This window comes from Crinia signifera, chromosome 9, assembly GCF_055691185.1.
Source record: "Crinia signifera chromosome 9, ASM5569118v1, whole genome shotgun sequence".
In the NCBI taxonomy this organism is placed as follows: Eukaryota; Metazoa; Chordata; class Amphibia; order Anura; family Myobatrachidae; genus Crinia; species Crinia signifera.
Genome location: NC_139225.1, coordinates 122,170,525 through 122,188,154, shown reverse-complemented (window position 1 = coordinate 122,188,154; position 17,630 = coordinate 122,170,525). Strand labels below are relative to the sequence as shown.

The 17,630-nt window shown below is 42.6% G+C and overlaps 1 protein-coding gene across 1 annotated transcript in view; it reads left to right on the top strand.

Moving 5' to 3' along the window:
• Positions 1 to 17,630, top strand: part of LOC146036907 (kinase D-interacting substrate of 220 kDa B-like) — a 46,051-nt gene that overhangs the window by 9,727 nt on the left and 18,694 nt on the right. Inside the window, 2 exon segments of the mRNA XM_083160751.1 lie at positions 1,524 to 1,578; positions 12,059 to 12,190. Coding sequence (XP_083016877.1) covers positions 1,524 to 1,578; positions 12,059 to 12,190 — 187 coding nt within the window.

The window sequence follows — 17,630 nt, the reverse complement described above, 5'->3', positions numbered from 1 at the left end:
ATAAATTCAAATAAAAAATGTTGTGTAAAAAAAGATTATATTTCCTATTTAAGGTAAACATTACAGGTCATTAGATGATGTTTCCTTGGCAATTTTCAAACCTATTTTTTTTTTTTAAATCACGTGGCACTCAAAGGGTTAAATCCACACAAATTTTAAATTCATTTTTTTACCAAGAGAAAATCATTTGGAATTTAATATATATTGCATTTAATATCATGTACATTGGTGGTTATTCTGATTCACTGGGAAAGGCATAATCACTCTCTAATGGACAAAACCATATGCACTGCAGGTGGGACTGATGTAACATGTGCAGAGAGAACTAGATTTGGGTGGGGGTGTACTTAAAACTGATATATATATATATATATATATATATATATATATATATATATATTCCAAAAAATCCACTAATGGAAATGAGCACTCGCCTCCAAGTTTTTAAGATAAAAAAACTTTTTTCATTTATTCATCAACAGAAAAAAAGATTTTTAGGTTTTACACATACCAAGTCAGTTGTCAGTTTTTCCAAAAACTGTCCCAACGTTTCGATCCCAATCCAGGATCTTTATCAAGGGGAAGTCACCAAAATATCACAGCCTTTGAAGGGAAAATGGAGTCAGCAGTCCAGAGGTCCTTCTGCTACAGTGATATATATACAGTATATAGAAAATGGGGGGAGTGTGGTCCTTTTTCTTGAAGTTGGATCTGATGTCACCTACTTGAACAAAATTGTCATCTGAATTTGTAATGTGAATCAAATTTTGTACAAACTTTTTTTATTGATACTTTATTATTGTGAAGAAATTTAGAATAAACACAAATTTTATGTACCAATGCATGACTATTAATGTACTAAAGTGGTGAAATAGACAGAGCGCACATCTATCTCTTTTTCTTATATATATATATATATATATATATATATATATATATATATATATATATATATATTACCCTGCACAGAAACAATAAAACACCCAAATCTAATTCTCTCTGCACATGTTACATCAACCCCACCTGCAGTGCACATGGTTTTGTCCATTAGAGAGTGACTGTGCCTTTCCGAGAGAATCAGAATAACCCCCATTGTGCTGAGTGAGAATAAATAAATATCACATCAAATAGTTGCAAACAAATAAATCCAATATTATTATTATTATTATTATTATTATTAATAATAATACTTGCTAAATTTCCCAAAACATATAGTTAATTATATAGAAATATCTCCCAACAAGCATTTCAGCACATGTGCACCCATATATGGAGCTAGACATGCCCCTTGGGTGAAGCATGACAGGGCACTGTGCAAAACACTACTTCAAATTAATCTCCCTGAAACTAGCTTTCAAAAGTAGGCGAGTATGAATGAAATATTACTGCATTCTTTTTTCCACAAGACAACAGAAAGAGAACGTTAGTGAGGGGAGGAGAATGGGGTGGACCAGTGTTTTTGTGAAACACTTGGGTCCTAATATGACTGAGAGGTCACATTAACACAAATGTGCTCTCAACAGGTAAACGGACCTCTGGTGGAGCCCCTGATATCAAGTACTGACATGGTGTTTTGTGGTAAGGAACTGCTTTCTCTTCATTAAGCCTCCTGTCTTCCCTATACGCATTTCATGTGGTATAATGTATCCCACCACCTCTGTATATTGTGATCTTTTATTGCCCACCACATTGGCACACTCCTGGACAACTAGTTTCCAACCAATCCAGGTGTGTGTTCCTGATGCCAGCAGTAAGGCAATGTAATCTAATCAATATTACCCCTCATCTCCTCAATCATTAGTTACATAATATACAAGGCATGTATGGCTTGTGTAAAAGTTCAATATGCGTTTCTCACACATAGGGGGAAATTTACTAAGGTAAAATCGTCTAAAAAATTTGTATTCGTACAGCAAAATACGTTTTATTATGCGCATTCGTATTTTCAGGATTTACTATCCTGAAAATACAGTGATGTGTATTCTTATTCATGGTGTATACATGGCGTATTCGTATTTGTAAATACGAATGACTACAACATCGATAAAATACGCCTATTTTTAACATGAAAACAACGTACTTTAGTAATTTACTAACAATTCGTATTTGTAAATAATAGTGTGCCAAGCACAGCGACAGTGTCCATTTCGACAGTTGTTGACATTGATACAGTACCAACATTTTGAAACACATCTGTCTACCTTTCCCGTGTAAAAATGTCCCTTTTGATCCTGTCGACCTATTGACTGTCTACCTAGACACTGTCTATTTAATAATCCCCACCGAAGCACTGTACTGTACAGTATACCAGCCATGGGACTGTATAAAATGGTTAGTAATTCTTATTGCTCCATCTTGTAATATGTATGAATATAAAGACAGAAACGGCCAAATGTAATAGGCTCGGAGTTCGGAGGCCATGCGGGATACCAGCTGAACACTACAAGGTTTTTTTTTTAAAAGGGGCAATCATTTAAAGGTCAAAACCATTCCTTGTAAATGACTGCCCCTTTTAAAAAAATCTCAGCGATTGTCTGGCATCCCGTACGGCCACCGGACTCACAGGCTATTACATTTGCCTCAAGGCATGCAACACAAACCAATTGGACTGGTTTTACAATTTAAAAGGCACATTTATTAAACATATTGCAACCAAAAAAGCAAAATTTAATAAAACAGTATAAATTAAATTACTTGGCGGATAAAAGAAATGGGGGTACTTGTGAGTTATCTGGACGCCCGATTTTTTGATTGTATGCCTTAAGTTAAGGCATACAATCAGATGCGATGCGATGCGATATCGCATCGCATCGCATGCGACCATCGGATGCGATGACCCGATTTTTCCATAGGAATCAATGTTAAAATGGACTGAGTCCTATTTAAGGTAAACATTACAGGTCATTAGATGATGTTTCCTTGGCAATTTTCAAACCTATTTTTTTTTTTTTTTAATCACGTGGCACTCAAAGGGTTAAATCCACACAAATTTTAAATTCATTTTTTTACCAAGAGAAAATCATTTGGAATTTAATATATATTGCATTTAATATCATGTACATTGGTGGTTATTCTGATTCACTGGGAAAGGCATAATCACTCTCTAATGGACAAAACCATATGCACTGCAGGTGGGACTGATGTAACATGTGCAGAGAGAACTAGATTTGGGTGGGGGTGTACTTAAAACTGATATATATATATATATATATATATATATATATATATATATATATATATATATATATATATATATATATATATATATATATATATATATATATATATATAGAAAATGGGGGGAGTGTGGTCCTTTTTCTTGAAGTTGGATCTGATGTCACCTACTTGAACAAAATTGTCATCTGAATTTGTAATGTGAATCAAATTTTGTACAAACTTTTTTTATTGATACTTTATTATTGTGAAGAAATTTAGAATAAACACAAATTTTATGTACCAATGCATGACTATTAATGTACTAAAGTGGTGAAATAGACAGAGCGCACATCTATCTCTTTTTCTTATATATATATATATATATATATATATATATATATATATATATATATATATATATATATGTATATATATATATATATATATATATATTACCCTGCACAGAAACAATAAAACACCCAAATCTAATTCTCTCTGCACATGTTACATCAACCCCACCTGCAGTGCACATGGTTTTGTCCATTAGAGAGTGACTGTGCCTTTCCGAGAGAATCAGAATAACCCCCATTGTGCTGAGTGAGAATAAATAAATATCACATCAAATAGTTGCAAACAAATAAATCCATTATTATTATTATTATTATTATTATTATTATTATTAATAATAATACTTGCTAAATTTCCCAAAACATATAGTTAATTATATAGAAATATCTCCCAACAAGCATTTCAGCACATGTGCACCCATATATGGAGCTAGACATGCCCCTTGGGTGAAGCATGACAGGGCACTGTGCAAAACACTACTTCAAATTAATCTCCCTGAAACTAGCTTTCAAAAGTAGGCGAGTATGAATGAAATATTACTGCATTCTTTTTTCCACAAGACAACAGAAAGAGAACGTTAGTGAGGGGAGGAGAATGGGGTGGACCAGTGTTTTTGTGAAACACTTGGGTCCTAATATGACTGAGAGGTCACATTAACACAAATGTGCTCTCAACAGGTAAACGGACCTCTGGTGGAGCCCCTGATATCAAGTACTGACATGGTGTTTTGTGGTAAGGAACTGCTTTCTCTTCATTAAGCCTCCTGTCTTCCCTATACGCATTTCATGTGGTATAATGTATCCCACCACCTCTGTATATTGTGATCTTTTATTGCCCACCACATTGGCACACTCCTGGACAACTAGTTTCCAACCAATCCAGGTGTGTGTTCCTGTCTCCAGCAGTAAGGCAATGTAATCTAATCAATATTACCCCTCATCTCCTCAATCATTAGTTACATAATATACTAGGCGTGTATGGCTTGTGTAAAAGTTCAATATGCGTTTCTCACACATAGGGGGAAATTTACTAAGGTAAAATCGTCTCAAAAATTTGTATTCGTACAGCAAAATACGTTTTATTATGTGCATTCGTATTTTCAGGATTTACTATCCTGAAAATACAGTGATGTGTATTCTTATTCATGGTGTATACATGGCGTATTCGTATTTGTAAATACGAATGAATACAACATCGATAAAATACGCCTATTTTTAACATGAAAACAACGTACTTTAGTAATTTACTAACAATTCGTATTTGTAAATAATAGTGTGCCAAGCACAGCGACAGTGTCCATTTCGACAGTTGTTGACATTGATACAGTACCAACATTTTGAAACACATCTGTCTACCTTTCCCGTGTAAAAATGTCCCTTTTGATCCTGTCGACCTATTGACTGTCTACCTAGACACTGTCTATTTAATAATCCCCACCGAAGCACTGTACTGTACAGTATACCAGCCATGGGACTGTATAAAATGTTTAGTAATTCTTATTGATCCATCTTGTAATATGTATGAATATAAAGACAGAAACGGGCAAATGTAATAGGCTCGGAGTTCGGAGGCCGTGCGGGATACCAGCTGAACACTACAAGGTTTTTTTTTAAAAAGGGGCAATCATTTAAAGGTCAAAACCATTCCTTGTAAATGACTGCCCCTTTTAAAAAAATCTCAGCGATTGTCTGGCATCCCGTACGGCCACCGGACTCAGAGGCTATTACATTTGCCTCAAGGCATGCAACACAAACCAATTGGACTGGTTTTACAATTTAAAAGGCACATTTATTAAACATATTGCAACCAAAAAAGCAAAATTTAATAAAACAGTATAAATTAAATTACTTGGCGGATAAAAGAAATGGGGGTACTTGTGAGTTATCTGGACGCCCGATTTTTTGATTGTATGCCTTAAGTTAAGGCATACAATCAGATGCGATGCGATGCGATATCGCATCGCATCGCATCGCATGCGACCATCGGATGCGATGACCCGATTTTTCCATAGGAATCAATGTTAAAATGGACTGAGTCCATTTTAACATGGAATTCAATGGGAAAAAGGGGTCCTTTTCATACCCCTACTATCCAAGTGGGCATGGAGTCGGATATAAACCTGTGGCGAGCGTAGCGAGCCACCGAGCCCGAAGCGTGGCGAGCGAAGCGAACCCCGCGAGGGGACGGTATTCCGTGTCCCCTCGCGGGGCTCGCTACGCTCGCCACGCTTCGGGCTCGGTGGCTCGCTACGCTCGCCACAGGTTTATATCCAACTCCATGCCCACTTGGATAGTAGGGGTATGAAAAGGACCCCTTTTTCCCATTGAATTCCATGTTAAAATGGACTCAGTCCATTTTAACATTGATTCCTATGGAAAAATCGGGTCATCGCATCGCATCGCATCGCATCCGATGGTCGCATGCGATGCGATGCGATGTCCCGATCCGACCCGATTTAGAAATCGGGCGTCCGGATAACTCACAAGTACCGAAATGGGAAATCAATACTGAGGTGCTAGTGCACTACACTTAAAACCCACACAGTTCCTGGTACATCAAAAATAATATATTGGGGATCTGTCCGTTCCTATAGAACCCTTAGAGTCACTCCCAAGATGTGAATAAAGGGGTGTTTATTACCGTCCACCTTAAAGCACAGTCCCGCGCTGTTGTTTGCCTTCTGGGCAGGTGTATTAGCTGGTCCAAATGGATGTCCGGTGCACCATGGAGCATAGCTGGCGGTGGGGGCTTGATGGAAATAGCTCCTGTGCTGGACCTGAAGACAATTTACAAGATAAATTGAAACGTTGTTGCTACTTGGCTCGACTGTATTCTTTTGTACCAGCTACGAGTGCCACACCGCCACGCACCTATACTTTATTTCAGTGGAGGCACCGGCAAAGCTACCTTCCGTTACAGGGAGTGCCAAACCTCAGTTATATATATACTCAGCGATGCTATTTGTATATTTCTTTCCTTTTTATCCCAGTTTTAGGGATTAACTATCCCTACACAGCAGCAGCTCAGTGAAGCCAACTCAGTTAAGCACCACCATCACCCCCTAAGGGGCGCTGCTTTCTTTTCATATTGGAGCTGATGACTGGGGCTTTCCAACTAGCCCAACCCAGTGTCGCTAGCCCTCCAGGAACCGGAGATATCGCCAGACAAAGCCAGAACGTTTTCCTCATAGGATAACATGGGACCCGATAATTCTGACCCCCACCCAGTTCCGACGGCTGCCATTTTATCCCGCAGCATCACAGAAACCCGCCGTTGATCTCATTCGAACCCAAATCTCTGGGCCTTCGATTTGACAGGTCCATGTGGGTCAATTAATTCCAGAGATATTGTGGGTAAACAGAGTTTTTTATTTCTGAAATGTAATTTCATGGCTGTTCATGTTCTTTGAGGGCAGATTACTCTGGAACCAAGCAGCCCAGTTTCACGGGACCAAAATCATTTGAAGCCCACTTAAAAGTTCTTCAATATGATACTATACTGGTCTCATGTAAATGAGTCAGTTGGTTCCAAAGATATAGCCGGCTAAACGAGATAGCCGGTTAAAGGGAGGGGAGGGGTGGTTTTCTTCCACCTGACACCAGAAAATACAGGGACTAGGCTCATGTAAAAGGGGCTAACCCGGGAATGTCCCTGCATGATCCTGGGACAATATTCGCTGGTAAATCCCTGCATTTTCTGGTGTGAAAGGGGTATTATTTAAAATAGCCGGGACCTGCAGTGCTCTGAATACAGCCAGACAGCCCCCCGCTCTCTGCCTGGCTGTCACTTCTGCCTTGCGGTGGCTGTCCCACAGTTACCGCAAGAATGTATTCCCCCTTGGCAATGAGCATGCAATCCCACATGGCAACGAGCATGGAACCCCTTACAATGAGCATAGAACCCTTGGCAATGAGCATGTAGGTAAGAAGCACTTATGTAGCATCATTTTTAATAGGCGTTATGATGTTTGGCATAATACATAATGGACATAATGGCGTGTAACTTAACGTGTAATGGATATTATGGTGTAAATGTTTAATGCGCGCCTTTGGTGGACAATGTCCCTGTTTATGAAGTGTATTGTGAATTTTTAATAGGCACAGCCGTATATACGGCCGCTAAATGCAAATACGAAACGGCAGCCTGCAGGGTCAGTCAGATCCGTGCAGGCTGCAGTGTGCAAAAATAGAATAATTAAATGAATAATTTAAAAAAACGGTGTGAGGTTCCCCCCACGGCCTAGCCAGCCCTGCGCTCAAAGAGCCAGTTCTGGCTTTAGAAATTCGTGGATCAATTGCCATAGGGGAACAGTAGAATTTTTAAAACCAGCACCAGGCTGGAAAAATTTAAAGGGGTCCTGTGTATTTTAAGAACTAGTACCGGGCCCAATCAGCCAGCAGATTAATGGCACAGCTGGGGGGCACTTTTTATATAAGGACCCGCGGCCAAACCATTAAGCACCTGACTGGTCAGCCCGGGCAGGGACCCCGGGGGAGTGGGGAGCCCCCCAATAAAGGGGTCCCCCTCCAGAATTAACTATGCCAGGGCTGAAGAGATGTGGCCAATCAGGAGCCGAGTTTTCCGAAAGAATGTAAACAATAATATTGTGTGCTTCTCATGGTCCGTCCTAGCTTCGGACATTTTTATTTCCAGTCAGTGAATGCCTACTTTGGAACAGAAAGGACAAATCCACACCATAGGAGCTGGTAAGTATAATTTCCTTCTGCAGGTACCCCAAACTTGAATACTACTGGAGAAGGGGACAGATTGTTCAGGTCAAGGTAAGTATAAGTATGTATGGGCTTTGTATGTAATAATATATTTACACTACTAGTACCAGTGGGCCCATTAATGCCCCGCATGCTGGGACTTGTGGTTCTCCAAGTCCCTGCATGTGGTGCAGGCTTGCTGGGACTTATAGTTCCACAACAATGTACAATGGTTTAATCTATTTTTTACACTGTAATCAGCATGGTGCCCTCCACTCTGGGGCACTGGGGACAACCCCTGGCTTCAGGCCGGGCAGCGTTAATTTTGGGAGGGGAGACCGATTATTAAGGGAATTACCACTCCCCCAGGGTCCCTGACCAGACTGACCAGCTAGCTTTGGCTGGGGAAACTAATATACAGAGTTTCCTCCGGCTGTGGTATTACCCTGCTGACTGTTTGAGCCTGTTGCTGGTTCTCAAAATATGGTGAACCCCTTCTCCTTTTGTCTCTCATATTATGGGAACCAGGGCCGAGCCAAGAGCCCGGTGCTGGTTTCAGAAATTCAGGGGGACCCCAACTTCTTTTTACCCCTGAATATGTGGCACCAGGACCGGCTCTTTGAGCCCGGGGCTGGTAATTGCGGGACGGGGGGGGGGGGGGGGGGAACCGCGCATCGGGTTTTTTAATTATTTATTTAGCTATGCTATTTTTTACACATTGAAGCCTGCAACGATCTGAGTGATGTTTGCAGGCTGGAAAATGAGGCGTATTTTCCACGCATATTTTCGCAGCAATTACTGCACTTATATTACATATGTCTGGTTAGTAAATCACCAGTCGACTGAATAGTGATTCCTAGTCCAGGGCCGAAACTAGGGTTTCTGGTGCCCGGGGCAAGACATACATTTAGTGCCCCCCCCCCCAAAAAAAAAATTATATATATATATATAATTTTTTGTTGTTGTTGTTCAGAAGGAATGGGATCATTCGTCAGACTGCATTTAGGTCTACAGTCATTAGGTCGACCCCACTAGGTCGACTGGCAGGAAGGTAGACCTGACTTAAGGTCGACATGGGCCAAGGTCGACATGACTTAAGGTCGAATTTTCATAAAGGTCGACATGAGGAAGGTCGACTGGTCATAAGGTCGACATGGGTTTTTCACTGTTTTTTGATCCGAATGTCGACACAGTCGACATGGACACAGTTGGCAATGAGAATCGGACCCTCGCATCGCTCGCTTCGCTCGCAATGCTTCGGGCACGGTGCCTCGCTGCGCTCGGCACACTATTTTATTCTCCCACCATGCCCTAGTGGATGGTAGGGCATGAAATACCGCCTGTCGGCACATGTCGGCTCAAAAAACAGTGAAAAACCCATGTCGACCTTATGACCAGTCGACCTTCCTCATGTCGACCTTTATGCAAATTCGACCTTAAGTCATGTCGACCTTGGCCCATGTCGACCTTAAGTCAGGTCGACCTTCCTGCCAGTCGACCTAGTGGGGTCGACCTAATGACTGTAGACCTAAGTTCATTCTAATAGATGACCGCATCCCGTTCAGAAGCAGGCACACATTTGGCATTTGGTTTTGCACAGAAAGAAAAACATTAATCAGATGCCATTTATGTGCTTACAGACAGCAGAAGGGTGACATTAAACAGGGACAGTGCGCGCCAAAGGCGCGCACTAAAAATTTAGGGCATTTTTTTTTTGGGGGGGGGGGGGGGGGGGGGGGAGTGGTGTGGTCACATAGTAGTATCAATTCACATTATAGAACACACCGTAATGCCCAGTACACATTCCAGCACACACTGTAAGGCCCAGAGCACATTAAACCACAAACCATAATGCCCAATACACATTATAGCACACAACATAATGCCTAGTACACATTATAGCACACACCGTTATGCCCAGTACACATTATAGCACACACCATAATGCCCAGTACACATTATACCAAACACTGTGATGCCCATTATACATAATGACACACACCGTAATGCTCATTACATATGCCACACACGCTAATGCCCATTACGCATAATTTTACACACTGCAATGCCCCTTACACATAATATTACATGCTGTAATGCCCATTACACATAATGCCACTGACCATAATGCCCACTACACATAATATCACATGCCGTAATGCTCATTACAATTTATACCACACACCGTAATGCCCATTACACATTTTTAGTTGGGTAAAAGGTGTCACACACACACATAAGGGGAAGAGGGGATCAGACACCAGGGAAATTGGGGCAGATAGGGTCACAGACACAGAGGAAGGGAGTAACAGGGGACAAGGTGTCACACATGGGGGAAGGGAGCAATCTCCCAATAGGGGCAGAATACAGGCCTGAATAGTTCCCCTTAGTTAGGCAAGGTGGAATGGGGCTCCACAGTGGCGGCAGGTACTCTAATGGCCCTCCAGGTCCTGGGCCTGTTCCCCTCTGGTCCCTCAGGTGGGGTATTAGCTGGAGTGCGGCCCAAGCGGGAGACACTCCGGGTGGGATGGTAGGTGTGGGATGGGTTCCTTGGAGGAATACCTGATGGCAGGATCACGTCTCAGGCTCCTGCCCGTCACGTCTCTTCCCACACAGTCACTGGTCGGCTGTTCTTCCACACCGCCTGGAGCTCCGTCCCTCGATCAGCAGGGTCCCCTCCGTCTTTGGCCAGAGGGCGTACTAGTGCGGGCGCCACAGCGTTGCCGCACTCAGTCACCCCCCCTGGTTGCTGGATGCCAGGCTGGACGTGTCTCCCTCTCTCTGTGCGGCGGGGCTAGAAGTTCCGGTCTCCTCCACGCCGTCCTCTTCTTCTCCCTCCTCCTCACACGCGCGGAGTCAAGGCCGTCCCCCTTGCGCTGAACTCCGACCTCCTCCTCACACACCGCGCGCCTCACTTCCTGCCGCCTCCCATTCGTCCTCCAGTGCTGTCAATCAGCCTGGGGACGCCTCCTTGTGCCCTGCAAAGGTCTGGGGTGCCACATATGTCTGCGGCGCTAGCTCCCCGCTGCTGCCGCTGCTCACCCTAGCGCCCCCCCGCCTCCAGCGCCCGGTGCGCGTGACCCCCTAGCCCCCCCCTAGTTACGGCCCTGCCTAGTCGTATTCTTTCTATGGCATATGCATTTGTATTCCTGAATAGGAATATGAATATGCTTGTCAAAAGAATATGAATGACTGTATATCGACCATAGTAAATTCAGAAAATACAGATATACGGTCGTATGTGGACAGAAATAGCTAAGCATAGGTGAATTTGGAGCCATTTCTAATGAGTAAATTTCCCCCAGTATCTGCTATACATAATGATAAAACCAGTTCTGATTCTGACACAATATACTGTATATTACTATATATTGAATGTGTAATATTATCGGGGCCGCCGATAGACTGGGGTGCTGTGGGTACAGCTGTCTCGGGCCCCGGCCTCTGGAGGGGCCCGGGCAGCTAATTTTGCCCACCACAACCCTGTGCAAGTCCCGAAGCTGCACCGGCTTTTCAGAGCGGCTGCCGGTACATAAGCTCTGATTGGCTCACCAGCCGGTGCTGCATTTTAATTGGCCGCCGGTGTCCTGCATTGAAGAAACCTGTGCTTCGGGCACTGATGCATTCAGCAGGAGGGGATGATAGACTCAGAGAAGGAGTCTGGTGGTAAGTGAAAGGGGGGGGGGGGTGTGAGGGGGGAGATTGGGGGGGGGCAGAGGGGCCCGGACTGAAAATCAGTCCTGGGCCCCAAAATTCCTAGTGGCAGCGCTGAAAATTATAGTTTGTAAACAATAGTAAAGTTATGTGACTTCCTAATATGTTATTTCCATTTAATCTTTCTTAAGATTTCAAGAGCATGGAGGACATCTATTGCCATTCCCTGGCCAAGGCTCTCTATAATACGGTCTCTCCCGTGACAGTCGGATTCTATGCACCATGGGGCAGAGATACGGATTTCCTACTCAATAAGGTTAAATGTGAGTATTTGAAGGGCAGCGTAGTATTACCGGAGTTCTTACAGTGATTAAACCTTTTACAGGACCCGTTAGAGGGTGTTGCCTAGATGTTAAACCCCATTTGAATTTTTGGTACTTGTTTCCTAGCAGGGCGCCCAGTTTTCTTATGTACGCGAACGTAGTGAAATCGCATCGCATTCCGTTATAGTATGATGCGATTTTCCCTTTCCCGCTCCCTGTCATTCCCACCCCCTGTCAGATCCTCTCAGAAATCACTGCAATGTAAAATTCCGGTGGCGCAGAATTGCGCGAACGGCCACGTAATGCGCCTTTCTGTGAAGGTATGCATGTGGCGCTGCCATGTAAAAGCGTGCCAGCTGAAGGTGAGTCTGAGAGTGGCCCACTGGTTACCATGCTGCGATTCATCTATTCCTGGGCCCAGGAGCTCACCTCTATTGAGTATTGCAGCCAGCAGCTGGACATTTCCAAAAAAAATAGCAGCCCTCTATAACCGCTGGATGCGGGAGGCTTGCGCAATGGACTGTCCCCCCTGACAGGCCTGGGCCAGGGAAAACTGTACCTGCCCCCCCCCCCCCCCCTCTCAGCACCCCTGTTCACTGGGACACAGCACCTAAATTAATAGTTTAAAACCCACTGTATTGATGGCAGATAATGGATGAACATCTAATACCAGCATACATGCTCATCTACCAGTAGATGAGTGGCAGATCAAGTGAAGATGATGGAGTGCACATTAGCGCTCACTGCTCATCGCAGACTGCCCCCCCCCACACACACAGCTGACTGCCCCCACACTCTCCAACAAGTTATAGCTGTAATGGCTCACCGCAGGCCCTGCCCGGTACACACCAATGACATTGACTAAGAGTAAGGCTGCCACTGTCTGACTAGGAGCTGGATGGAGGACCGATGACCAGAAGCTCTGCAGTTATAACAGCATAAGAGGAACTGGATGCTGTGCAACAGCTCCCCCTCAATCAGCTCCCGATATTACACTGCACAGAGAGGTCTTGATTGAGCTCTCTGAGGAGCTGCTGTTTGGAGCCACAGGGGGTCCTAGTGCCTACAGGCTCTGTTAAGGTTGACGGTCTGTTTTGCCTGAGTGCCCCACCCACCCTGGATCCACCACTGCAGCAATTTGTAGAACTACAATCATCAGCATGCCCTCATATTAACATAAACACTCAATCACCTACAGTATGATCGGTACTTGTGTAATAGCACGGCGCCCACTAAGCAAATAGCTTAGTGGGCTATTTTGCGAAGTAAAATCGTATCGCATCGCATGCCATTATTGTATGGCATGCGATGCGATGCGATGAGATACGATTTTCCTATTTCATTTATTCACTGCTCTCTGTCAGTGAATAAATCAAAAAGCTTGTATACGTTCAAAAAATTGGGTCCGATGAAAAAATCGTATCCGATATCGATATTGTATTTTGTGTACTAAAAAAATCTTGTCAGATGAAAAAATCAGATCCGATATTGGGGGGGGGGGGGGGGGGGGGGGACCTAAATAAATGACATTGGGCTAGATTCTCTAAGCTTCAAAAGTGATAAAATGGAGAGTGATAAACAGCCAGCCAATCAGCTCCTACCTGTCATGTCACAGACTGTGTTTGAAAAATGTCAGACAGGAGCTGATTGGCTGGCTGTTTATCACTCTCCATTTTATCACTTTTGAAGCTTAGAGAATCTGACCCATTATATGTCATTTAATTGTATACCACATTAAATGCCATTATAACATTTAAAATCGGATCCGATTTTAAATGTTATAATGGCATTTAATGTGGTATACAATTAAATTACATATAATGTCATTTATTTAGGCCCCCCCCCCCCAATATCAACGTCATCCCGAAGCGTGCCGAGTGCAGCAAGCCCTGCGAGGGGCGGTGGAACGCGTCCGCCCGACCTTTTCATACCCCCACTATCCACGTCAGCAGGAGTTGATTATATATAGTGTATCGAGCGCAGCGAGCCCGAAGCGTGGCGAGCCCCGTGAGGGGATGCGTAATACATGTAACATAATACGCGTCTGCTTGCCACGCTTTGGGCTCGGTGGCTCGCTGCGCTCGCCACACTGTATAACATCAACTCCGCGCCAACATGCATAGTGGGGGTATGAAAAAGGTCGGGCGGACGCGTTCCGCCGCCACGCTTCGGGATGATGTGGATATTGGGGGGAGGGACCTAAATAAATGACATGATATGTCATTTAATTGTATACCACATTAAATGCCATTATAACATTTAAAATCGGATCCGATATCGGATCCGATTTTAAATGTTATAATGGCATTTAATGTGGTATACAATTAAATGACATATCATGTCATTTATTTAGGTCCCCCCCCATATCAACGTCATCCCGAAGCGTGGCGAGCGCAGCGAGCCCTGCGAGGGGTGGCGGAACGCATCCATTTGACCTTTTCATACCCCCACTACCCACGTCGGCGTGGAGTTGATTTTATAAAGTGTGGCGAGCGCAGCGAGCCACCGAGCCTGAAGCGTGGCGAGCGTACGCGTAATACATGTAACATAATGCTCGCTGCGCTCGCCATGCTTCGGGCTCGGTGGCTCTCTGCTCGCTGTTAATACACAAGTACCGTATGATCTTTTAACAATAATTTATACACATGGATCAAAGGGGGATCCTTTTTTGTGCTTCTAACTTTTACGTCAATGGGAATAGAATAAAACACTTGGGCACCGCTAATGTGCTCCAAAAGCCACAAATGTAGATGACAGCCTAGGCCAATTTATTTTTTATTTTACTATATTTTATCTCCATCAGATTAAAAACAGGAAGACTGATACTGCTTTTAGATCGCAATGCCCAGCACTTTCACACTAAACCTGGGTTGCCTGTTATACACAGGGTGGCCTGGGTTTGACCCTTTTTAAAAACCCTGGTTGAATTGCTGGGTTGGTTGATTCGGTTGATCAGGTTTGGTGTTTTCACACCGCACCTTGACCAGAGTCAACCAAACAGCAACCCGGCAATAACAAAGGTTTTTAATTCGATCTGTTTAATTGATAAAATATTTTTAGCACAGTATCAGTGTTTTGTTTTTATAACATTTGTGTTTTATTTCTTTGGTAGTGCACTACAGGTCCTGGTAAGACATCATTCTCTGCCAGTCTTGGGTATGCTGGAACTTAGGGCCTTATTTTGGTTGGTGCGGTCCGCTCCGAATTCTTTCGGAACTGACTGAACGCCACGCTGTGCGGACATTGTAAGAACAAACGCCCACAGGTCGTCCGCATTCGGTCGGACGGACTCTCTAAGAAGAGGGTGTGTTTTCGGACTACATCAAAAACGTGCGTGTGCGGTAGGAACACAAAGATTCTGCATGGTCTTACAGCATCCGAACGGACGGAAAGCTGCCCGTACGCACCGATACGGTGTATTTCCGCAAACCTCACTACTCTATTTGGAACTCATACATCTGCTACATGACACACTTATGCAATTAGGCAACATCATAAAAAATGGATTGTTTTTAATTGTAATCAATTAATTCCTAATGGATACTTAAACACATTATTAGCACTTTAGATTAACCCTTACATCATGTGAAGTGCTATTTATTCATTATTACCCCTTTACCTATGTTTTATGTATGCATATTATATATAAATAGAAGGGCAAATGCAATATTCTACACTGTGCAAATTATTAGTAACACATACTAAAGCTCACTTACCTACAGTTATAATCACAGTGTGTGTGTATTATGTATTTTGCCTAATGTTATTTGGACTACAATTATATTACATTTGTGTCAAGCAAGGATGTGCACACTACAATAAAGGTAATTTACCTTGCTGTGCTAAAACACACACATACACACCAACACACCTTCAACACCATTTTTACATTACCCTTTACTTTATAGCACTTGTATGCAAACACACGTCTATATACATTATCTACCTTTTGCAAGTGATAAATATATTACACTATTTACACATATACTGTAAAATTACACAAAAACACACAGACAACTTCTAACTGGGAATAACAATTTATTTATAAACCAAAAAAAAAAATTTAAAGAAGAAGGTCGGAAAGGTCCTGCAGATCAGCAGCCAGGAGTAGCATGTGCTCCCTCATCCAGCGGAGAGCCCCGCGGACGCCCTCATTGACTTCCCTCTGGTCATCTGTGGGCATGCTAAAGGGGGTTAAACATTAATAATAATAATCAGGTTGACATTTTACATTGTGATACCTAAATTCAATCCAAAGTACCTACAGCATGATAAATCATACATACACACAATTACATAGGCTTCAGTTTTCCAAATGTAAATAAATACTATGATGGTGACACACACACAGTGGTTTACACTATACTATATGTTACTTATAACATTGTCAATGTATGTTTGAAAAGCACACCAACACTTGCGTCTAACTCAGACTTGTCCTGCCTTACCACTCACCAATGTACTATAAAGCTACATCCACTATAACTTCTCCCATTTTTGCTTAAATATAATCCTTCATGTCACTGCTCAATGGTTAACTGCAGGTTATATATATATATATATATATATATATATATATATATATATATATATATATATATATAGAGAGGGTACCCTTTCAATGCGCTACAGAAAATGTATGGGCAGCAACTAAGTGTGTCCCCCCTGTTAGTGGGGGAAAAAGGAGAGATAGCAAACAATGTACAAAGTGCGCCCTCCTATAGTGTATCCACCACCAATAGCACAAATGGTGACAATGTGGTCACGGTACAACAAATTTAATATAAAACAGATAAAATATGACAATAAAATTCTTTCATCTGTATGGAGTCATGGATTTCTATAACGGTCAGTACACACAAAACCCAACGCGTTTCGCCGTTAAAACGACTTCCTCAGGGGTAACCGTCAATAGGTAACTTAATGTTTTTTTCAGTCACAGTGTAATACAGCTTTCATTTGAAAGAACATGGAGAAGTGGATCTTTAACAGATCTCAATCATAATGCTTGTCAGCATAACAAGCGTAGGACAATAGATGAAAAAACGTTCTGAAGGAGTTCAGGATTACTCCTTACTGTGGTGTAAGAACACCAATCTCTTATACCAGGTGTGGAATAGTATATGGAGTAACGTTCTGAAGTGATTCAGGATTAATCCTTAGTATGGTATAAACAAACCAAAATAGCTTCTGCTCAACAGCTGATTTAGGTGAGTAACACAGTTTTTGCTTTATATCTGATGACGGTTAAGTAAACCGAAAACGTTAATATTCAAGCACTGAGTGGTCTCAGTTTATTTGCTGAATGTGAGTGCCGCCGTCCCGTGCATGTAGATATATATATATATATATATATATATCAGACAAATGGTATAGGCACTCTGCGGGCTTTGGTAGGTTCAATCAATAAATGACACTTAAGTCAACATAGGTTCAAAGC